At 43.5% G+C, this 18,831-nt stretch overlaps 1 protein-coding gene across 1 annotated transcript in view; it reads left to right on the top strand.

The window, feature by feature from the left end:
• Nucleotides 1–15,436, top strand: part of HGD (homogentisate 1,2-dioxygenase) — a 45,604-nt gene extending 30,168 nt beyond the window's left edge. Inside the window, exons 10-14 of the mRNA XM_060099908.1 lie at nucleotides 2,065–2,189; nucleotides 4,349–4,453; nucleotides 6,863–6,989; nucleotides 11,686–11,867; nucleotides 15,287–15,436. Coding sequence (XP_059955891.1) covers nucleotides 2,065–2,189; nucleotides 4,349–4,453; nucleotides 6,863–6,989; nucleotides 11,686–11,867; nucleotides 15,287–15,436 — 689 coding nt within the window. The remainder of the gene's footprint in view (nucleotides 1–2,064; nucleotides 2,190–4,348; nucleotides 4,454–6,862; nucleotides 6,990–11,685; nucleotides 11,868–15,286) is intronic.
• The last annotated feature ends 3,395 nt before the right edge of the window (nucleotides 15,437–18,831 follow it).

Here is an 18,831-nt window from a genome sequence, read left to right as displayed (position 1 = left end):
AGCTTCTAAGCCTGACTTGAAATATAAGACACAGATAATTGCATGAAAGTTAAACATCCATCTCCCCTCTTTATCTCACTCAAACTTCAACTTTCCTCTCTAGACAACTTCTTCCCTAGACCAAGTGTAGTTGGGAATTTCAGAACATACTAGAGCTCCCTGAGCAATCGCAGACTTCTTATCTCAGACTTCTAAGTTCAGGGGCTCCAGGTGGCATAGCTGACCCATCTGATGAGATGACAGCTTCATTAATTAGCTGGTCAGTGCACCAGTCCATCAGCTTGTCTTGGCTCCCATGTTGTGCTGAGCGTAATGACAGGAACCACATTAAGGATAGAAAAAGCTTCTTCCCATCACATACACGCATAACAGAAAACGATCCAAGCCAACCCATGGTAAATCTCTCTCTAGAATAGTATACAGACCATTGGAGAGCAAAACAATATGTACTAGATTTCAGGTTATACAGAGTATACCCTAGAGGATGTAGAAGTCTGGGTTACTGTAGGCCAAGTCTCCAGTAACAGCTTCATAGTAAAGATAAGATTTGACTAATCCTTGATGGAAAGTTGAGGGAAAATAAAGAGGAAAGAGATGAGCTTAAGAAAAAGTGTACAAGTGGGAATGGGTTTTGTAGATAGAAGGAAGATCATGTTCTTAAATGAGTGGCTTGTATGTAGACAATAAAATGGGAAAAGCCATAACAATGGTAGGGGCTATGTGGCTATGGAAAGGGGAAACGGACTGAAAGACATACAGTCTATCTATGAACCTCACATTCCTACTGAGCATCCTCCAAAAAATCTACACACTTGAGAGTCAAAAAACATACCTCACTCAGTACTGTGAAGGAGCTAGAAACCACAGCCTCCACGAGGCAGATTAAAACTTTCAAAAGTGAAACAAGGTCCCCCACCCCCAATTCTTCTGGCAAGCTGGAGGCAGGAGAGCAGGAGAGAAGTGAAGGTGGTAGGAGGGGTTGTTCTCAAAACATCCCTGGGAGTGAAAGGAGTGGTTGGGAAAATTGGCCCTTGGTTCCATCTTTGGCATGTTTGCTGAAGGTGGTGGCCACAGCCCCCAGCTCTTCCCTTTCCTTGTCAACAGATTTTTTTTAGAGCAAACCAGGGACAGGCCAGCATGTGCCTTCTGGTCACTCCCCTGGGGGATCTAAATAGTCAGAGGAAGGTGAGAGGCAGCAGAGAGGCAGTGGAGCCATGGTGGACCATCTGTTATCCTGCTCTCCACCCGCTCTTCCCACTTTGCTCTGGCTTCCTGCTGCTCCAGAGCCAGCAGAGCCTCTGGGTTCCATGGAACATGTACCCTCCGGAAAAAATATATAATTTACTAACCAGCTGGGGACATTTTTTTTTTGAACCCCAGGAGCTGGAAATGATAAATCACTCCCCAGGTCTCTCCTCTCGGAGTTAAATTATGTTTTTGCACTTAGGTTTTTCATTTTTGATTTATTTTTTTCTCTCTGGAGGGAACACTCACAAAGCAAAGGTAAGCAGGCAAGTCCCAAATACTGTCTCCCTCAGTGGCAGACAGCTTGTCAGGCTGCAGAGCAGTTTTTCAGGCTTGGGTTGATTCTGAGTTCTGTCTGAGGAGCAGAGGCATGCCTGGGGCTACAGTATGTAACCTTTTCTTTCTCAAGGACTGTAGATGAGTTCTAGAGTCATCAGAGTTTTCTTGGAAAAAAAGATCTAGTATTCCAGCATATCTTCCCTTTCCTCTTTTCTAGTCCCTCCCTCTCCCCCCCTTCCCTCCCCTGTAGTGATGAGATAATGCATGTAAAATGTTTATAAACCATATTCACTCTACAACTTTAGGACATAATGCTGGTGATGATGATGATGATATTTTCATGATTTTTTTCTGACCAAATTCCTTGGGTCCTCCTTAAAAGTCACCAGACTGGGATTCCAATGAGCCTTTGAACAATGAAAGCAAATTGTGGAGTAGCTTTTGACGTGGAAGAAAGCCCTTTCTCTTTGTGCAACAGTGGGCATCTTTCTTATGTGATTTCAGAAGTGTCTAAAAGACTTTTGGGTCATTATGTTCTAGGAGCCAATGGCTTGGCCAATCCTCGTGATTTCTTGATACCTGTTGCCTGGTATGAAGATCACCAAGTGCCAGGTGGTTACACTGTGATTAATAAATACCAGGGCAAGATGTTTGCTGCCAAACAGGTAAAGTAAGCGGGTTTGTAGGCAGGGGAAGGAATGAATAGTTATTAAGCACCTTCTGATTGCCAAGGCTAGTATTAAGTATTTACATATATTATTTCATCTTTACCACATCACTAAGATACTACAAATAAGGTGCTACTTGCCTTATTTGTAGTCATGAAAACAGGCCATGTGGTGATAACTTACCAAATGTCACAGTAAATGACAGAATCAGCATTCAAACCCATATCTTTCTGACTCCAAAGGGCATGCTCTTTCTATTTATCAAGCAATAAAAACCCCGCAATATCTAGGTCTCTATAAATGGTGGGGGAAACATAATATACAGGCGGGCGGGGCAATATGTTCTGAAAAGGGAAATGAGTTAATAGCAGTTCATCTAAGACTTATATTCAACAGTGGTCACCATATTTTCAAATACAAGCAACAATTGATAGAAAACAAGCAGAACTCAGTTAGTTTGACTTCGTTTATAGCACCAGCCTGGTAAACTCAGGAGATAAGCAAAGGCATAGATAATCATAAAAATAACAATATATAATCTATAATATAATACAATATTACTTCATATACTGGATATATAATATAGTAGAATAAAGTAACCATACAGTAAAAATAATCCAAAGATCTCTTCTGTTTACCATTATTCATTTGCTTTATTTTTGCCCATTTAACTTATCGCTTATATTTTGCTAAGGCATGTTATTTTCTTTGGACAGCATCTAGAAGGTATGCTAACCAGCAGAGATCAACCTGTTTGGCGTTTAAAATTAACTCATGAGGGTTCATTGTCACACTCATTGACACATAGTCACCCTCATATTCTCTGGATCAGGATTTCCTAAAATGTGGTTCAGAGACCACTTGCATCAGAAATTCTCAGGAAAGTTTGTTTAAAATGTAAGTGCTGAGCTACTACTCCAGCCTGGCAAAAATGATGACCTCTGGAGATGCAGTATGGAAATCACATTCTTTTTTTTTTCCTGTGCTATACAGTAGGCACTCACCAGCCATCTACTTTGTACATAGTAGTGTACATACGTCAATCCCAATCTCCCAGTCCATCCCACCCCCCATCCCTTGGTGTCCATATGTTTGTTCTCTACACTGTCTCTATTTCTGCTTTGCAAATAGGTTCATCTGTACCATTGTTCTAAATTCCACATATATGTGTTAATATATGATTTTTTTCCTCTTTCTGACTTACTTCACTCTGTATGATAGTCTCTAGGTCCATCCACATCTCTGCAAATGGCAATAAAGAAGATGTGGTACACATATACAATGGAATACTACTCAGCCATAAAAAGGAACGAAATTATGCCATTCACATTCATTTTTAAATGACTATTCCCTGTATTATATTTGACATAGATTTGATAGAGGATCACCATTCTAGAGGTAGCCAGCAGCTCCATGGGTTTCCACTTTCCAAATGGACTCTGTGTGGGTTATTCTCTGTGTGAGCCCCCACTGATCCATTCTCCCATCTCTGCCATGATCTGTGCCCTGGGAGGCTGACCTACATGGACTGTATCACCTGGACTCCCTAGCCTAACTACCTTCCTGTAACAGAACACTGATCCTCTCTCACCCCAGGGCAGACCCAAGAAGCATCACCTTAGGATTGCTCTGAAATCTCAAGTCCCTGGGGCTGGAACTCTTAGAGACCTTCTAGCCTTCCTGCACTCACCAACCCAGGCACTGAATATACCAGAATCTCCTCTGGGCAGCAGTTAGCTGGAGAGCAGTCACAGCCAAGTGCCTGCCCTCAGCACTGGGAAACCCAGACGGTGGCCCAGATTGTCAAAGAATTGCTGGCATCCACAGATTCTCACAATTGTGTTAAAATTGTTGAAAAGGCACTGCTTGGAGCATGTGCTGTGCTTGTGCTGCACATGTGATCAGAAGCAGCTGCAGCTTATGAACTGGAAGACTAGGGTTAGCGGCATAGTGAGGACAGTTTGAGAGAATGTGAAGCAACCACAAGATGATTCAGGGTGATATTTTTCCGAAAGATGGTATTATTAAATGATGAGAACAGAATCAAATCAAAAGACAGACAGTAATGCCAAGTACAAACCGAGGAATCATAGCTACAAAAGCATTACATGCTAAAATCACCCTTTCCTGCCTTTTTTTTTGTTGTTGTTAATCAGGATGTCTCCCCGTTCAATGTTGTGGCCTGGCATGGGAATTATACGCCTTACAAGTACAACTTGGAGAACTTCATGGTCATCAACTCAGTGGCCTTTGACCACGCAGTAAGTCTGGCCCACGGAGGGGCCGCGGGGAGAGGACACCCATAGGTGGGAGGGGTCCACAGTAGACCCCTGACATTCACAGATTTAACACTACCAGTGTCACCCTTGGAAGCCCGAGATTTAGTCATTTGTCACTGTGCTGACGAGAATTTGAATCATCTGCTGCAAGGCTTCAGTGAAGGGGTAAATAACATAGCTAGAGGGCGATCCAGGCTAGACGCTCAGCACTCACCCTGCAATACAGCTCGGTTCTCTACAGAGTATTCACAGGAACTCTCCTACATGGCTAAAAACTTGGTTTCTTCCTGGAAAATATATCCCCAAAAGAAAACCAGTGCTAATGTTAGTGATGGAGCGGTGAGGAAGGAACATTTCTGGATTTGGAAAGTTCTCTGTCCTGCTCATAAATACCAAGAGTCTGCTTGCTCTGGCTGCCCACTCCAGTGCCTCCACTCCCGGCTCTTTTTAGCCATGATGGAACAGACAGCCCTCTTCTAAAGTTACTCATAACGTTCAGTGCTTGAATTTAAACCAAAGAAATTCTAGATTATGAACTCAGTCATATTTTTCAGTCAATCAGGGGACCACAAATAGATCCCCAGCCTACAGTGCAGGCCCCCAAGGCCCCACATTCTTGATAAAGTGCTACTTCTGAGATCCTGGGGGAAAGTTCACTTTGCATAATAGATTAACTTAACCCACAAGCTGGAGGAGTAATTAGAGCAGAAACCAGAGAACCAGAGACAGAAAGATTACTCTGCGCCAGTTCAGCTTACCTCTAGGGGCCCAAAACTACCCTTCTGAAGAGCAGCAACACTTAATGAAATCAAAAGGGAAAAGAAAATGAGGCATCATGCCCAAAGCAGCAAGAAAAAGGATCCTGAGACACTGATAGAGCTTTACTTGAGCTTCGCTACCTTTTCTTTAACAGTTTCAGGTCATTTCTCATGACAGATGAAGAAGTGTTCATTTTCACGGCATAAAGCGTTTTTTGACTTGCATTTACACATGCCCAATCTCCTCTGTACTGCTGCTATAGTTGTTTTCCCAAAATTCAGACCTGATCATTCTATCACAGCATTAGAAAACCTTTGCAGGCTCCCTGTGGTTTAGGATTAAGCCTGAGCTCTGAAGCATGGTATCTGATGGTCTTCGCCATCTGGCCCTGGGCTCATTTCCCAGTACCACCTCTTGCCCCTCTCCCTTTTGCCAGTGCACTCTGGGCTTTAGCTCTCTTGCCTCTAAACAAAATCTCTGTGCATTTTGATCTTTCCTGTTTTCTGTGCTTAAAATGCCTTTTTGCCTTTTCCTTCCTTTCCTTCCCTTCCTACCTTCTTTCCTTCCTTCCCTCCCTCCTTTTTTCCTTCCCTCCCTCCTTCCTTCCTTCCTTCCCTCCTTCCTTTCTTCCCTCCTTCCTTCCTTCCTTCCTTCCTCCTTCCCTCCCTCCTTCCCTCTCTTTTTCTTTCTTTCTCCTTTCATTCTTCAGGTCCTACCTCAAATGCCACCTCCTCTTTGAAGCCTTCCCTGATCCTCTCAGTAGATATAGGCACTCTGTACCCCCTTGGCTCTCTATTTGTAAAGCTAGATTGCCCTTGGCACCTTGCTGTGATTCATTATTCATGCACTTGTTTTATTACTCCTTCAGTCCCCCTCACACACACCCACCACCACCACTAATGATGCTAAAGGGCAAGGAGTAGTGCTCAATCATCTTTGAATCCCAGACCCTCATGTGGCATCTGAAAACAAACATGATCATTGATTGCCATTAAGTTGAATCTCAGTCTTTCCACCGAAGGATTCTACAGTTCTTGATAAATCATAATATTGTCCCCCCCCCACCTATTCCCTTTTCCCCTACACTACCACCACCCAGACGAGTGATGCATTTTAGACCTGAGAGTCAAACAAGGGTAAGAAAGCAATGAGGATACCATCTGGAATCTCTGTGATTCCTTCAAAGAGATGCACATCCTACATCTATACCAACCCTTGGATATTATTTTATTTCTATTTCCACCTTACTCTGAGCACCCCTTCTGCCAAGAGCTCCCTGCAGCACATCCCAGCTCTGGTCACTCTGACCTGAGGTTGGGAGGCATGCACTGCTTGTCGTCAAACCCACAGGGTAGTACTTATATGAAATGAGGGCTCAGCAGGGTGAAAAATCTGCTCAGAATCTCCTTAGCTGGTGTTAATTCATTTTGCTTCAAGCACAGCAAGAGGGGAAAGTCAGATGAATGATTACTACACCTTGATGACAAGCCCAGACTTCTTAGCCTGGCCTGTGGTTTGATCAGAAATGACAGTTTCACTCAAAAACCCCTTCATGCATGGGTGACATGTGTCATTGTTCAGTCACCTCCCTTTCCTCGTGTCTTCAGGCTTTCCTTGTCCTTTCTTTCACAGGACCCATCCATTTTCACAGTATTGACTGCCAAGTCTGTCCGCCCCGGAGTGGCCATCGCTGATTTTGTCATCTTCCCACCGCGATGGGGAGTTGCTGATAAGACCTTCAGGCCTCCTTATTACCACAGTAAGTCTTTTGCCAAGTTACATTTGAAAACCAAAGAGACGGCAGAGTGGTGAGCATTATCCACGGGGCACGCTGCCAGAGATGTTTTTGGACACCCCGCCCTAGCTGGAGTTCAAAGCCTGCCTCCCCAGGCCCAGTGCTGCTCCCCAAGAATTTTAGCTACTTAAACGCCACAAACTTGTGTGGGGATGGCAGTGGCGTGTTGACTCGGAGAAGGAAACAACTGTGTAATGCCTAGAGCCCAGTTCCTCTGGCCCTGAAGAATGGCACAAGGGCTGGTAAAGGATGAAGCAAGATGTTTCTTTACATTTTAGGTGTAAAGGGAGGAGGAACCGTGGGCTGTTGTTGGTTAGTTTGCTGTTTTTGGAAAGTTCATTATCTAAGTCTGGTTCAAGAGCCAATAAAATGTGCCTTCTCCAATAATAATTGGAGGGGTAAAGCAGATTGCAGTCCACACGAGGGGATGGATCCTATTCTGGAGGGAGTTTCTGCAAAGCAGTTGTTGTCTAGAACAGAACTTACCAAATCTATGATTTTTTTCATTTTATTAATACTGTTTTTACTTACTGCAAACACTTATTGACAATTTCCTATGGCTCTAAGGTTCTTTAAAAGTATTAACCCATTCAATCCTCATAACACTTGTGAAAGGTAGGTAGTATCATTATCTGCCTCCACCCCTGCTGCTTTTTTTTTTTTTCAGAGATGAAACTGAGCTGTGAAGGATTAAGTAACTTGCTCAAGGCCTCACAGCTAGTTAAGTGGTGGAGTCAGGATTTAATGAAAGCAGTCTGATGCCGGACCAGACAGTCATGGGCACTAACAGATATGCCTAGCACAGTGCCCAGTGCATGATATGCATGTAATAAATATTTATTTAATAGGTGAATGCATCGTCAAGAATGAATAAGGTACCTCATGGCTGTACTTAATGAAGCTGGCATTTTTAATTGTGCAGTAGCTAGCTATAAACCCAACCTAAATGTCAACGCACAATTCTACTTCCTGGAGATTGCATTTTTGTACATAGAGTTCTGGAAAGACTCTGAGGTGCATGTCAGCTGGAACATTCTAAAAAACAAACCCCTGTCTTTAGTTAACCTCAGGGCTTTCTGTCTCTGAGGCGCCTCTCTATATGTACCCAGATGCCAGCACTTTAACAGGATACAACAGTGACTAAATGAGCAATTTAGGCATTTGTAGAGGGTGGAGAACAAAGGCCCTCAGAATGGACGAAGGTCACTTCATGGTCAAATGTCAGCATCACCTTTCTCAGTTGATATCACCTGAAAAGGATGCAACTGGTTAACACTTCAAAGACACCAGATACTTTGTGAATAGAGATGTAACAAACTATGTCCTTTCTGAAGAATATCAAGCCCATCACAGGTCCCAACTGTTCTCCTCCTGGAAATTAGTCCCCTAGAGAGCCTGTTGTCAAAGCAAGAGAATTGCTCTGGATTATAGCCTGTACGTCACATACTAATCCTTGATACTTCACTATTTCACCTAGTTCTTATATGGAGGCTGCTCTTTGTGCCTGAGGTAGTGGTTTTCAAATTTTAGCATGTTTCAGTGTCACCTGGAGGGCTTGTTAAAACGCAGATTCCTGGGTCCCACCCTCAGAATTTCTGCTTCAGAACGTCCAGGGTAGGACCGGAGAATTTGCATTTGTACCAAGTTCCCTCGTGATGCTGATGCAACTGTTCCAGGAACCACACTTTAAGAGCATTAGGGGATATAAAAACCACTTAGAATGACTTTTAAAAAAAACTTTCCCCTGGGTCCACTCTCAGAGAGTTTAATTACTTGGTATTGAGGTGGAACCTCAGAATCTGCGTTTTGAACTAACAAGTCAGGGGATTCTGATGCAGGAGGTCTACAGACCACATGTTGAGAAATGCTGGCCTGGGGCTTGTCTCCCCACCCAGGTTCGCTCCTGTGCTACAGCTCTCAATCCACTGCTTGATTTTAGTTTGTAATTCAGACAGCCTGAAACAAATGGCCTCGTGAAATGCCTCTTCTAATTTTTTTTAGACTCTCAAATAAATTTGGCCAAGGATAGATAAATCTCAGAGAGGTGTGGTTGCCCTGAGTTAGTTGGAAAAACCCCAGAACCCTGAGTTAGAAATTATTTTTACCAGAGATATTAAAAATAATGCTTTAGCAGTAATTAAAATCTTTGCCATTTTGATGTGACTTTACAGAAGTGGAGAATGATTTCTGTAGAAATATTGCCTCCAGTCATCTTTTTTTTTAATAAATTTATTTATTCACTTATTTTTGGCTGCATTGGGTCTTCGTTGATGCACACAGGCTTTATCTAGTTGCAGTACGTGGGCTTTCTCTAGTTGCGGTGAGCGGGGGCTACTTTTGCTTGTGGTGCGCTTGCTTCTCATTGTGGTGGCTTCTCTTGTTGCAGACCATGGGCTCTAGGTGCACGGGCTTCAGTAGTTGTGGCATGCGGGCTCAGTAGTTGTGGCTCGCGGGTTCTAGAGAGCAGGCTCAATAGTCGTGGCACACGGGCTTAGTTGCTCCATGGCATGTGGGATCTTCCTGGACCAGGGCTCGAACCCTGGATCCTTAACCACTGTGCCACCAGGGAAGCCCGCCTCAGGTCATCTTTTTTTTTTTTTTTTCCAGTTCTTGGATTTAATTTTTTTCAGATTGTTGTGGCTTGAATTAAAAGTAAAAATCACGTAAACACTCACACACACACACACACACACACACAGAGAGAGATGACCTGAAATGAAAAACTAAATATAGCATTAGTTTCCATGTCAGCACATTCCAAGAATGGGGATTCATCACTCACCATGCAATACAAATGTATCCTGGAATCTCATATGCATCAGCTTCAACCCTACCAAGCCTTCTTTCCCTCCAGTCATCTTAATGCACCTTAGTCAACTGGATTCAGCACTAATCAAAAAGGCAAGGTCTACCTTCCCAGTGTCCTTTGAAATACAGAAAATGATGTAGAAATGTCATCACCAAATCATTGCTACCTAAATTCATATTCAGATCAAAGCTGAATTCTGTCTTGCTCTCTTCCCAAAATTAAGCCGTGAAGGTGACCCTGAGGATACATACTAGATCAAGGAGTGTGACAGCGTATTTAAGTCATGAACAGAACTGTTTTTAAAATATAGACACTTTATGCTTACAGTTGCTTCTTTTCCTCTATTTCTGCTTCATGGAGAAACAAGTAGAGCTATGACCTGGGTCTTACCTTTTCTGCAGGGGCCTGCAGCAGCATTTTGTTTTCTGGGCAAAATGGGTAGGGCTGCTCAGGCAGTTCCACAAGTATTTTGGCACTTGGCTATATTCACATGTAAGGAAGGGAGTGGAGCATTTATCATGTCAAATGTTTGGCTTTGCAAGGGTTGCCAATGCCATATCTCTCTTCTCTGTCCAAGATTTGCACTCTCAGCACTCTCATGGAACAGACTATGACTATGACTATGACTATGAAGAACTTTAAAGAGGCTGTTTCTTACTCATTTCTATCACAGTACTTAGCACAGTGTCCATATATGCTGGATGGATGGATAGGCAGATGGATAGGGTAGGGAATGGACAGATGAATGGATGGATGGATGGATAGATGGGTAGATTTTCACCCAGGTGTTATATTTCTTTAATTCTTGCTCTAGATAAAGAGCTTTGTTTTAACAGAAACATACGATAGAAACAGTGGAAACACGGTGATTTTTGTCAAATTTTGTTGATTCTGGAGGCACAACTGGGACCAGTATACTTAACTTATATGAAAGCAAATTTCCATTTAACTTGGGAGCACTTTCTAACACCCAGAGTCTTCAGTACTATGATAGGTTCCTTTGTTGAGTAGAGCACTTGCATTCACAGGAGGCATCAGGCAGAGCCCAGGAGGTAACCTGTCAGGAATGAGATACAGAATATATCTGTTTTGAGTAGAAGTAGGGGTACCTTCCAATATTAAGATGTTCAGATTCTATGAAGAGAATGTCAATGGAAAAAGAATGAATCTAAGAAGCATTTTAGAGAATGAAAGAATAAGATGATATTAGATTCAGATATAGAAGATATTTGTTAGAATATATAGTATTTATGGATTTGTTTTCATAGATAATAAGATTTTTTCACACAGATTATTATTTGTTAATGGCCTCCAAGTCCAGGGTTCTTTCCATTACATCACATTTCCGTCAACGCGCGCACACACACACACACACACACCCCACTTCCATTTTCTAATTTGGTAACCAGAAATATGGTGATACCTTGTATGACTGTGAGGCTATTTGGGAAGGGATTCAGATCTGAGAAAGAGGATAATTTTTATATGGGGCTTGTAAGCCTAGATGATGGAGTGCATCCCTTCTTTATTATGATTTGCATGTTACTTATTATTAAAATTCTTGTCTGGGCCCTGATTTTCTTTAGATCTAACATAATTTCATCCAGGCAGTGGAACTTAAGACCTCAGATAATCCACACGGCCACGGAGTAGAGCTTTGCCTACCAAGAATTCCACCCTAATGAATGTTTTGCAGTTGTTTTCCTGTCTATCTATATCCTTTATTATTTCTATGAAATTTATCAGATTCTCCTATCTTCTTGACATTCTGTGGAAATAATGTTTGAGAGGTCTTGGTGTTTTCGGGCCTTGCCTGGGATAATAAAAATAATACTGTTTCAACCTTCCCAGGGAACTGCATGAGTGAATTCATGGGACTCATCAAAGGTCACTATGAGGCAAAGCAAGGTGGGTTCCTGCCAGGGGGAGGCAGCCTTCACAGCCCAATGACGCCCCATGGGCCTGATGCCGACTGCTTTGAGAAGGCCAGTAAAGCCAAGCTGGCACCTGAGAGGATTGCTGATGGCACCATGGTAAGCAAGTTAGATGTGAGGCTCTGGTGGCCTCTGGGGTCCCCAACCTTGCTGAGAGGCTATATTTTATTTTTCCAAAGTCACAAAGAAGGAGTCAGGAGAGGAGAGTGTGTGTCTATGTGTATGTTCCCATGTGTGTATGCACACACCCCAGTGTATATACTAGACTCCTGATGTGGTATGGTAAAAAGAGTTTGTATTGTACTTGGAGTCAGACCTGGGTTCAAATTCTAGCTCTTGGTTCCTGTGTGGCCTTGAGTAAGTCACTTAACTTCTCTGTGCTTCATTTTCTCCATCTGTAGAATAGGTAGGGCATCCAACCCAGCCAGTGGCTGTGATTTAACCCTGCTGACTGTACAGCACTGTTCAAATATAAGGGGGGATATTTTTAATACTATGTGAGGCGTCTTCCCTTATCTGTATGCAGCCCTCTGTAGATATGCTCTGTCTCAGAGTCTTCTCCTGCTTTTTGAAGTAATCTTCTAGGGCCACAGGAATAGGGGATACACCTTTAGCTAGTTTCTCAAGCCCAAGAGGGTCAAGGAAACCTTTGCCTGACTATAGTCAGAGATTGTGAGCAGCAGTTCTCAGCTGTTTTCTCATTTTCTTTTGCTCTCCTTTGGCATGGGATGAAGCTGATGGAATTTAAAACCTGTTTTGTATTCCACCTGTGTCACGCTGTAAACACTGAGGCTGAACACAATTGCAGGTGGCTGCGGTACTTGATTTCTTTTTTTTTTTTTTTTTTTTTTTTGCGGTACGCGGGCCTCTCACTGCTGTGGCCTCTCCCGTTGCGGAGCACAGGCTCCAGACGCGCAGGCTCAGCGACCATGGCTCACGGGCCTAGCCGCTCCGCGGCATGTGGGATCCTCCAGGACCGGGGCACGAACCCGTATCCCCTGCATCGGCAGGCGGACTCTCAACCACTGCGCCACCAGGGAAGCCCACTTGATTTCATTTTATTTTGCATTCTAGTTTATGGACCACAAGGAGTAATTTTATGCTAAATCATATGTAAATTTGCTTTAAAGTTTTAAACAAATGACTTCAGTGCCACCTGACTTTAAAATCGATAGCACAGACCTGCCTGACTCCATGCCCAGCTTGCAAACTACCTAATCAGAGAGCTTATCTGTCCCTCTGCCCAACGCAGTTTACTTGCAGTTCCAACTTGAGGACCATAGCTGATGGAGCTGATCTGCAGGGACAGGGTGCGAGTCCCATCTGCTGGACCTCGGCTCCATTTCCCCTTGCAAGGGAAATGCAGAGTTTCTGTAGAACCCCTTCATCTCTGTGCGAGAGCTCTATGAAATATTGATAATCTTAAGCTATCACCTCTGAAAGCTCCTGGAAGTTCACAGGCTACCCCAGAGTTACCACTTAGTAACCTTCAGTGCCCAACTTGGCTTTGCATAGTGTTACCAGGGAGCAGTGCTTTTGCAACAGTGAAGGCAGAGGACAGGGCTCTTCCTATGAGGAGCAAGACTTTGGGGAATGTCTAGGGCTTGGAGCTCTAGTGAGAAGGAGCTCTCCTATGGAGGGGAGCCCAGACTACCTGGCAAAGGAGGGTCCAACACTTTACTAGACCTAACTGGGTCTCCCTCACCACTTCCCATCACATAATTTGGATCCAGGCTCATCCATATGCCTTATCCTTATACCACTTTGCAATAAATTAACTTTATAATACTGTCTTCATAGCTCAGCTGGGATGGAGTTTTGTTACTCCAGTCAGACAGCAAGGCTCCTAAGAAGTAGTCAGCAAAGAGACAACAATAATTATGGCCTTAATAATGACCTTTATATCTGAATAGTGCTTTATAACGTGCACAACACCTCCATATGATCTTATTTGGTCCTCATAGCAAGCTTGTCACGGGAAGTCAGGCAGAGACAATCAACTCCATTGTTTTATTTTATTTATTTATTTATTTTTAAGATGTTGGGGGTAGGGGTTTTTTAATTAATTTATTTATTTTTGCTGTATTGCATCTTCGTTTCTGTGTGAGGGCTTTCTCTAGTGTGGCGAGAGGGGGCCACTCTTCATCGCGATGCGCGGGCCTCTCACTATGGCGGCCTCTCGTTGCGGAGCACAAGCTCCAGACGCGCAGGCTCAGTAGTTGTGGCTCACAGGCCTAGTTGCTCTGCGGCATGTGGGATCCTCCCAGACCAGGGCTCGAACCCGTGTCCCCTGCATTAGCAGGCAGATTCTCAACCACTGCGCCACAAGGGAAGCCCTGTTTTATTTTTTAAATATGTATTTATTTATTATTTTGTTTATTTATTTATTTATTTATTTATTTAGGCTGCTCCTGGTCTTAATTGCGGCACGTGGGATCTTCATAGCAGCATGTGGGATCTTTAGTTGCGGCATGCGCACTTCTTAGTAGCAGCATGCAGACTCTTAGCTGTGGCATGCATACGGGATCTAGTTCCCCTACCAGGGATCAAACCCAGGCCCCCTGCATTGGGAGTGCAGAGTCTTACCCACTGGACCACCAGGGAAGTCCCTCTCCATTGTTTTAGGCAAAAAGAAGTTAATGTATATTAGACACCAGACATTAACATGGGTTCTCTGAGTTGTGGCACAAAGAGAATTTTTATCTTCCTTTTGTCCATGTATATTTTTTAAATTTCCAGTGACATGAGCACATAAGAATTGTAGGGTTTTCTTTTTTTTTTTTTAAGCCATAGTGAGTCGGAAAATCAGCAACAGGTGAAGCTGGAATGTCTAGGATGCACAGGGCACTTGCATATTCTTTCTGTTGCACATGGAACCTGCCTGAACATCCACCATTTAGAACCTTCTGGGACAGGGCTTTTAAAAGTGCTACGGCCGTTCCTGCTCCCTTCTTCCCATCTCCTCCTCCTCACTCTCTCTTTTCCTTCTTTTCCTTTTCCCAGCCTATCTCTTGGTCAGAGTCCTGCAAAAGAAAGATTCAAATCCCAGCTCTATGATTTCTTACTACTATCACCTTAGACAGTCATTTCCCAGCTCTGAACCTTAGTTTCCTCATCTGCAAAAGGGGAAGTATGTTCTCCCTCACATGGACATAGCCACAGTAAAGGCCCCTGAGAAGAATATTCCTAGGACTCTCCCACCTCTCCCCTTGGATCTAGCAAATTTAGCTCCATGATGCTACAAGGACAATGTGATGCTTACGTGTCCAGTTCCATTTTACAGAATGAAACTTGAGTGTCAGAGAAGTTAAGGATCTTGCACAAACTACTACCCACTTATAAGTAGTGGGGCCAGAGCCAGAACCCAAGGCTTGAGATTTTCTCCCCACCGTGCTAGCACACATGATTTATTATTCAAAGATTCTACCTACTCATATCGTCTCTCTTGACAACTAATCAAATGTGTTTTATTATCCACCTCACTTCTTCTTTCTTGTCCCCATCCTCATTCTCTACAGGCATTTATGTTTGAGTCTTCTCTAAGTATGGCCGTCACCAAGTGGGGGCTGAAGACCTCTAATTGTTTGGATGAGAACTACTACAAGTGCTGGGAACCTCTCAAGAGCCACTTCACCCCCAATTCCAGGAACCCTGCAGGAACTAATTGAGACTGAAGCATTGCTACCATAATTGAGAATAGATTTGTGTGATTTCCTTTAGAATCTCATGCTCTTTGGCAGTACTGGGGGAGGAGGTTGGTTAAAATGAGAACTTTTTCACCGTCAAGGAACTCAAACATTTATAGAGATGTATTTGGAAAATTCTGTCAGCTTAATTACTCAATAAATACTTGCTGGTGCTCTGTGAAAGTGGCAGTTGGTCATAATCAGGCCTTGATGAGGCAGACCTGTGGCGCCCAGGAATGGAAGTCCATGAGATTGGACCAGGAGATTAGGTTCTCCTGGAGTGAGAAGACAGGCAACAGAACAGAAAGGAATGGGAAGCAGTATTTCTCACTACTTTATTTTTTATACTATATATATATTTTTTGCGGTACATGGGCCTCTCACTGTTGTGGCCTCTCCCGTTGCAGAGCACAGGCTCCGGACGCGCAGGCTCAGCGGTCATGGCTTACAGGCCCAGCCGCTCCGTAGCATATGGGATCTTCCCGGACCAGGGCACGAACCCACGTCCCCTGCATCGGCAGGCAGGCTGTCAACCACTGTGCCACCAGGGAATCCCTTTCTCACTACTTTAGTTCTGTAGTTTTAACACATTTCCCCCACTTTGTTGCCAAATTTTGCTGCTACCAAATTTTTATTTAACAATGTGTAATGAGAGTCAGCTATGTGTCAGGGCCTAGGAACTAGGGTTGCCAGATAAAATACAACATGCCCAGTTACATTTGAATTTCAGATAAATCACAATTAATGTTTAGTGTAAGTATGTCCTGTGCATTATTTGGATATACTTATACTAAAAAATTATTTGTAGTTTATCTGAAATTCAAATTTAACTGATATGCTTGTATTTTTATTTGCTAAATCTGTCAGTCCTACAAGGTCGTCAAGGAGATAGAGGTGGTCCTGGCCCTTACAGAGTTTACATTCTAGACAGCGAGACAAAATACACAAACAGTATAATTACAAATTGTGAAACAGGCAAAGAAGAAAACAAATAGGAACTGAGATGGGAATGACAGGTGGGATGGGGAGATCTTTCTTTAGAGAGGAAGGTCTTCATTGAAAAAGTGACATTTAGCCAGACCTAAAGGATAGGAAGGAGCAAGTCATTGGAAGAGTAGGGCTGGGCTGGGTTGGGCTGGGGAAAAGGAGCATTCCAAGAAAAAGCCTCGTGGGTTCAAGGAACTGAAAGAAGAGTGGATGTGGGGAGCCCAGGAGCAGGCCATCGCAATAGTCCAGGCAAAAGACACCATTGTCCTGGACTAATGAGGTGGCAGCAGGGAGAGAGTAGATAAATCCCTGAAAGCTTTGGAGTAGACCTGAAAGAACTTGTTAGTGGACTGGATGTAAGGGCTGTGGGAAAGAGGAGCTGCAGACAGGGCTGGGACAACTGTGGGGTTTCTGGCAGTGGCATTTCATGATCTCAAACAATAAGGTATCTTTGAAGGTGACAGTAGTTGGTGTGCCTTTCCAATGTTCCTTAATATATTAAGAAATCTTTATTAAAACTAAACCATTGTAAACTAGTAAAGCAGTTAATCCTTTAAAATTTTTAAATTGACCCCTATAGCAGGTTGCCAGTGGCTCACCTATATCTCATTAGCAATCACCATCCTGTGTTGACCAGCTGCTTCCAGTTGCCGGCAGGACACTCACAACATTGACTGAGGCCCAAACCAGAACAAAAGTGCTGAGGATTTTTTTTTAACATCTTTATTGGAGTATAATTGCTTTACAATGTTGTGTTAGTTTCTGCTGTATAAAAAAGTGAATCAGCTAATGCTGAGGATTGGATGGCCCTGGACGCAGCCCTCAACCAATGGAACAGAAAATAGTGGATAAATACGCCAGCTCTCTTGCTCCATACTTCGGAGGTTTGTGTTCAGCTGTGATTCCCCTCAACTTTCAGAAGGATTAAGCTCCACTGCTCATGGTGGCAACTTCTAGAAATGCATCCATTAGTAGCTTCCTTCCCTCTCACCTCCACACTCTCCTATGGTGCTTCCTGGGCTCTTTTCTCAAATAACCCCAAACTAAGACAACCACTGAATAGTCCCAAACTCCAGCACTTCCGTAATGAGCTCATTCTAACCCTCCTCTTATACACAAACCTAGACTCTCACCCATTTTGGCTCACTCTATCATCAGTGTGGTGACAAAGCCTTCCTAGAGCTAAGGAAACGTTCTGGGTTTACATCCATTTAGCATCCAAGCCTGTGTACTTTATCTCCCCAGTGCTGGCAGCAACTCATCAGCAGGAGACAATATTTCACCCAGACCAGGCTCTTCACACTACTTTAAAAAAGATTTAGTTTCCTTCTGTTGTGCTTCAGATCAGCTAGAAAGATCTGTATCATTTCCTTAATTCCCTATTCTCGAAGATACCTTCCTCTACTATGCTTCCCAAGAAATACACCATCTCTTGGCTTAGAAATTAAAAAATCTTTTTTTAAGAAAAGCCCCCCTGATTAAGGTTCCTCCAATGACAGGAGGGTTTTCTGCCAGGTACCCTTGGCATCTTTATATATTTTCGAGAGAATGCCATAGAAGCCACCCTTCTCTTTTTTCTTTTTGGGAGACTTCTCTCACAGCCTGGACTGCTGGCAATCGCTCTAGACCAATGGTTCTCAATAAGGGTGATTTTGTACCCCTCGCCCAAGACACCTGGCAAAGTCTAGAGACATTTTTAGTTGTCACAACTGGGGAGGGTGCTACTGGCATCTATTAGGTAAAGGTTAGGGAAGTTGGCAAACATTCTACAATGCACAGGACAAAGAATTTTCCAGTACTGAATGTCAATAGTGCCGAGGTTGAAAAACCCTGCAGTGGTTTTCAACTTCAGCTGTACATTGGAGCTCCTGGCAGCTTCTGAAACTCCAAGTGCCCAGGGTGTATCTCAGATCAACTAAATTAGAAATACTGGGAATGGAATCCAAGTGAGAATTATTTTGAAACTCCTCTGGTAATTCCAATGCACAGGCAAGGCTGAGGACCACTGTTTTGGAAACTACCTTAAAATCAGTATCCAAAACATTCTCTGTTTCCAACCTTAGATCCTGGTCCAAATCTGGGCTTCATGGGGTCTACAGAAAGGAGGTGGAAAAAGTTCCCAATGTTTCATGGAATGAGATGGGATGGGATGGGATGGGGTGTGTAGTGAGCAATTACCCAGGAGGAGAAGCAGGCTACAAGGCAGTGGTGGGGTGGGCCACTGCCTTCCTTCAGAAAGCACAAGCTTTATTGCCCAGATGGGGCACAGAGAGAGTGCAGGGAGGACGAGAGGGAAGGTAAGAAACCTAATGCCCGGATGTAAACTATAAGTTAATAGTTAATGTGCAGTTTCTGTGTTGTAGTTTTCCAGACTGATGAAAGAGTTATCA

Source organism: Mesoplodon densirostris, chromosome 5 (assembly GCF_025265405.1).
Source record: "Mesoplodon densirostris isolate mMesDen1 chromosome 5, mMesDen1 primary haplotype, whole genome shotgun sequence".
Classification (NCBI taxonomy): domain Eukaryota; kingdom Metazoa; phylum Chordata; class Mammalia; order Artiodactyla; family Ziphiidae; genus Mesoplodon; species Mesoplodon densirostris.
Note: the sequence above shows the minus strand (reverse complement) of the source record. Positions and strands in the feature narration are given on the sequence as shown.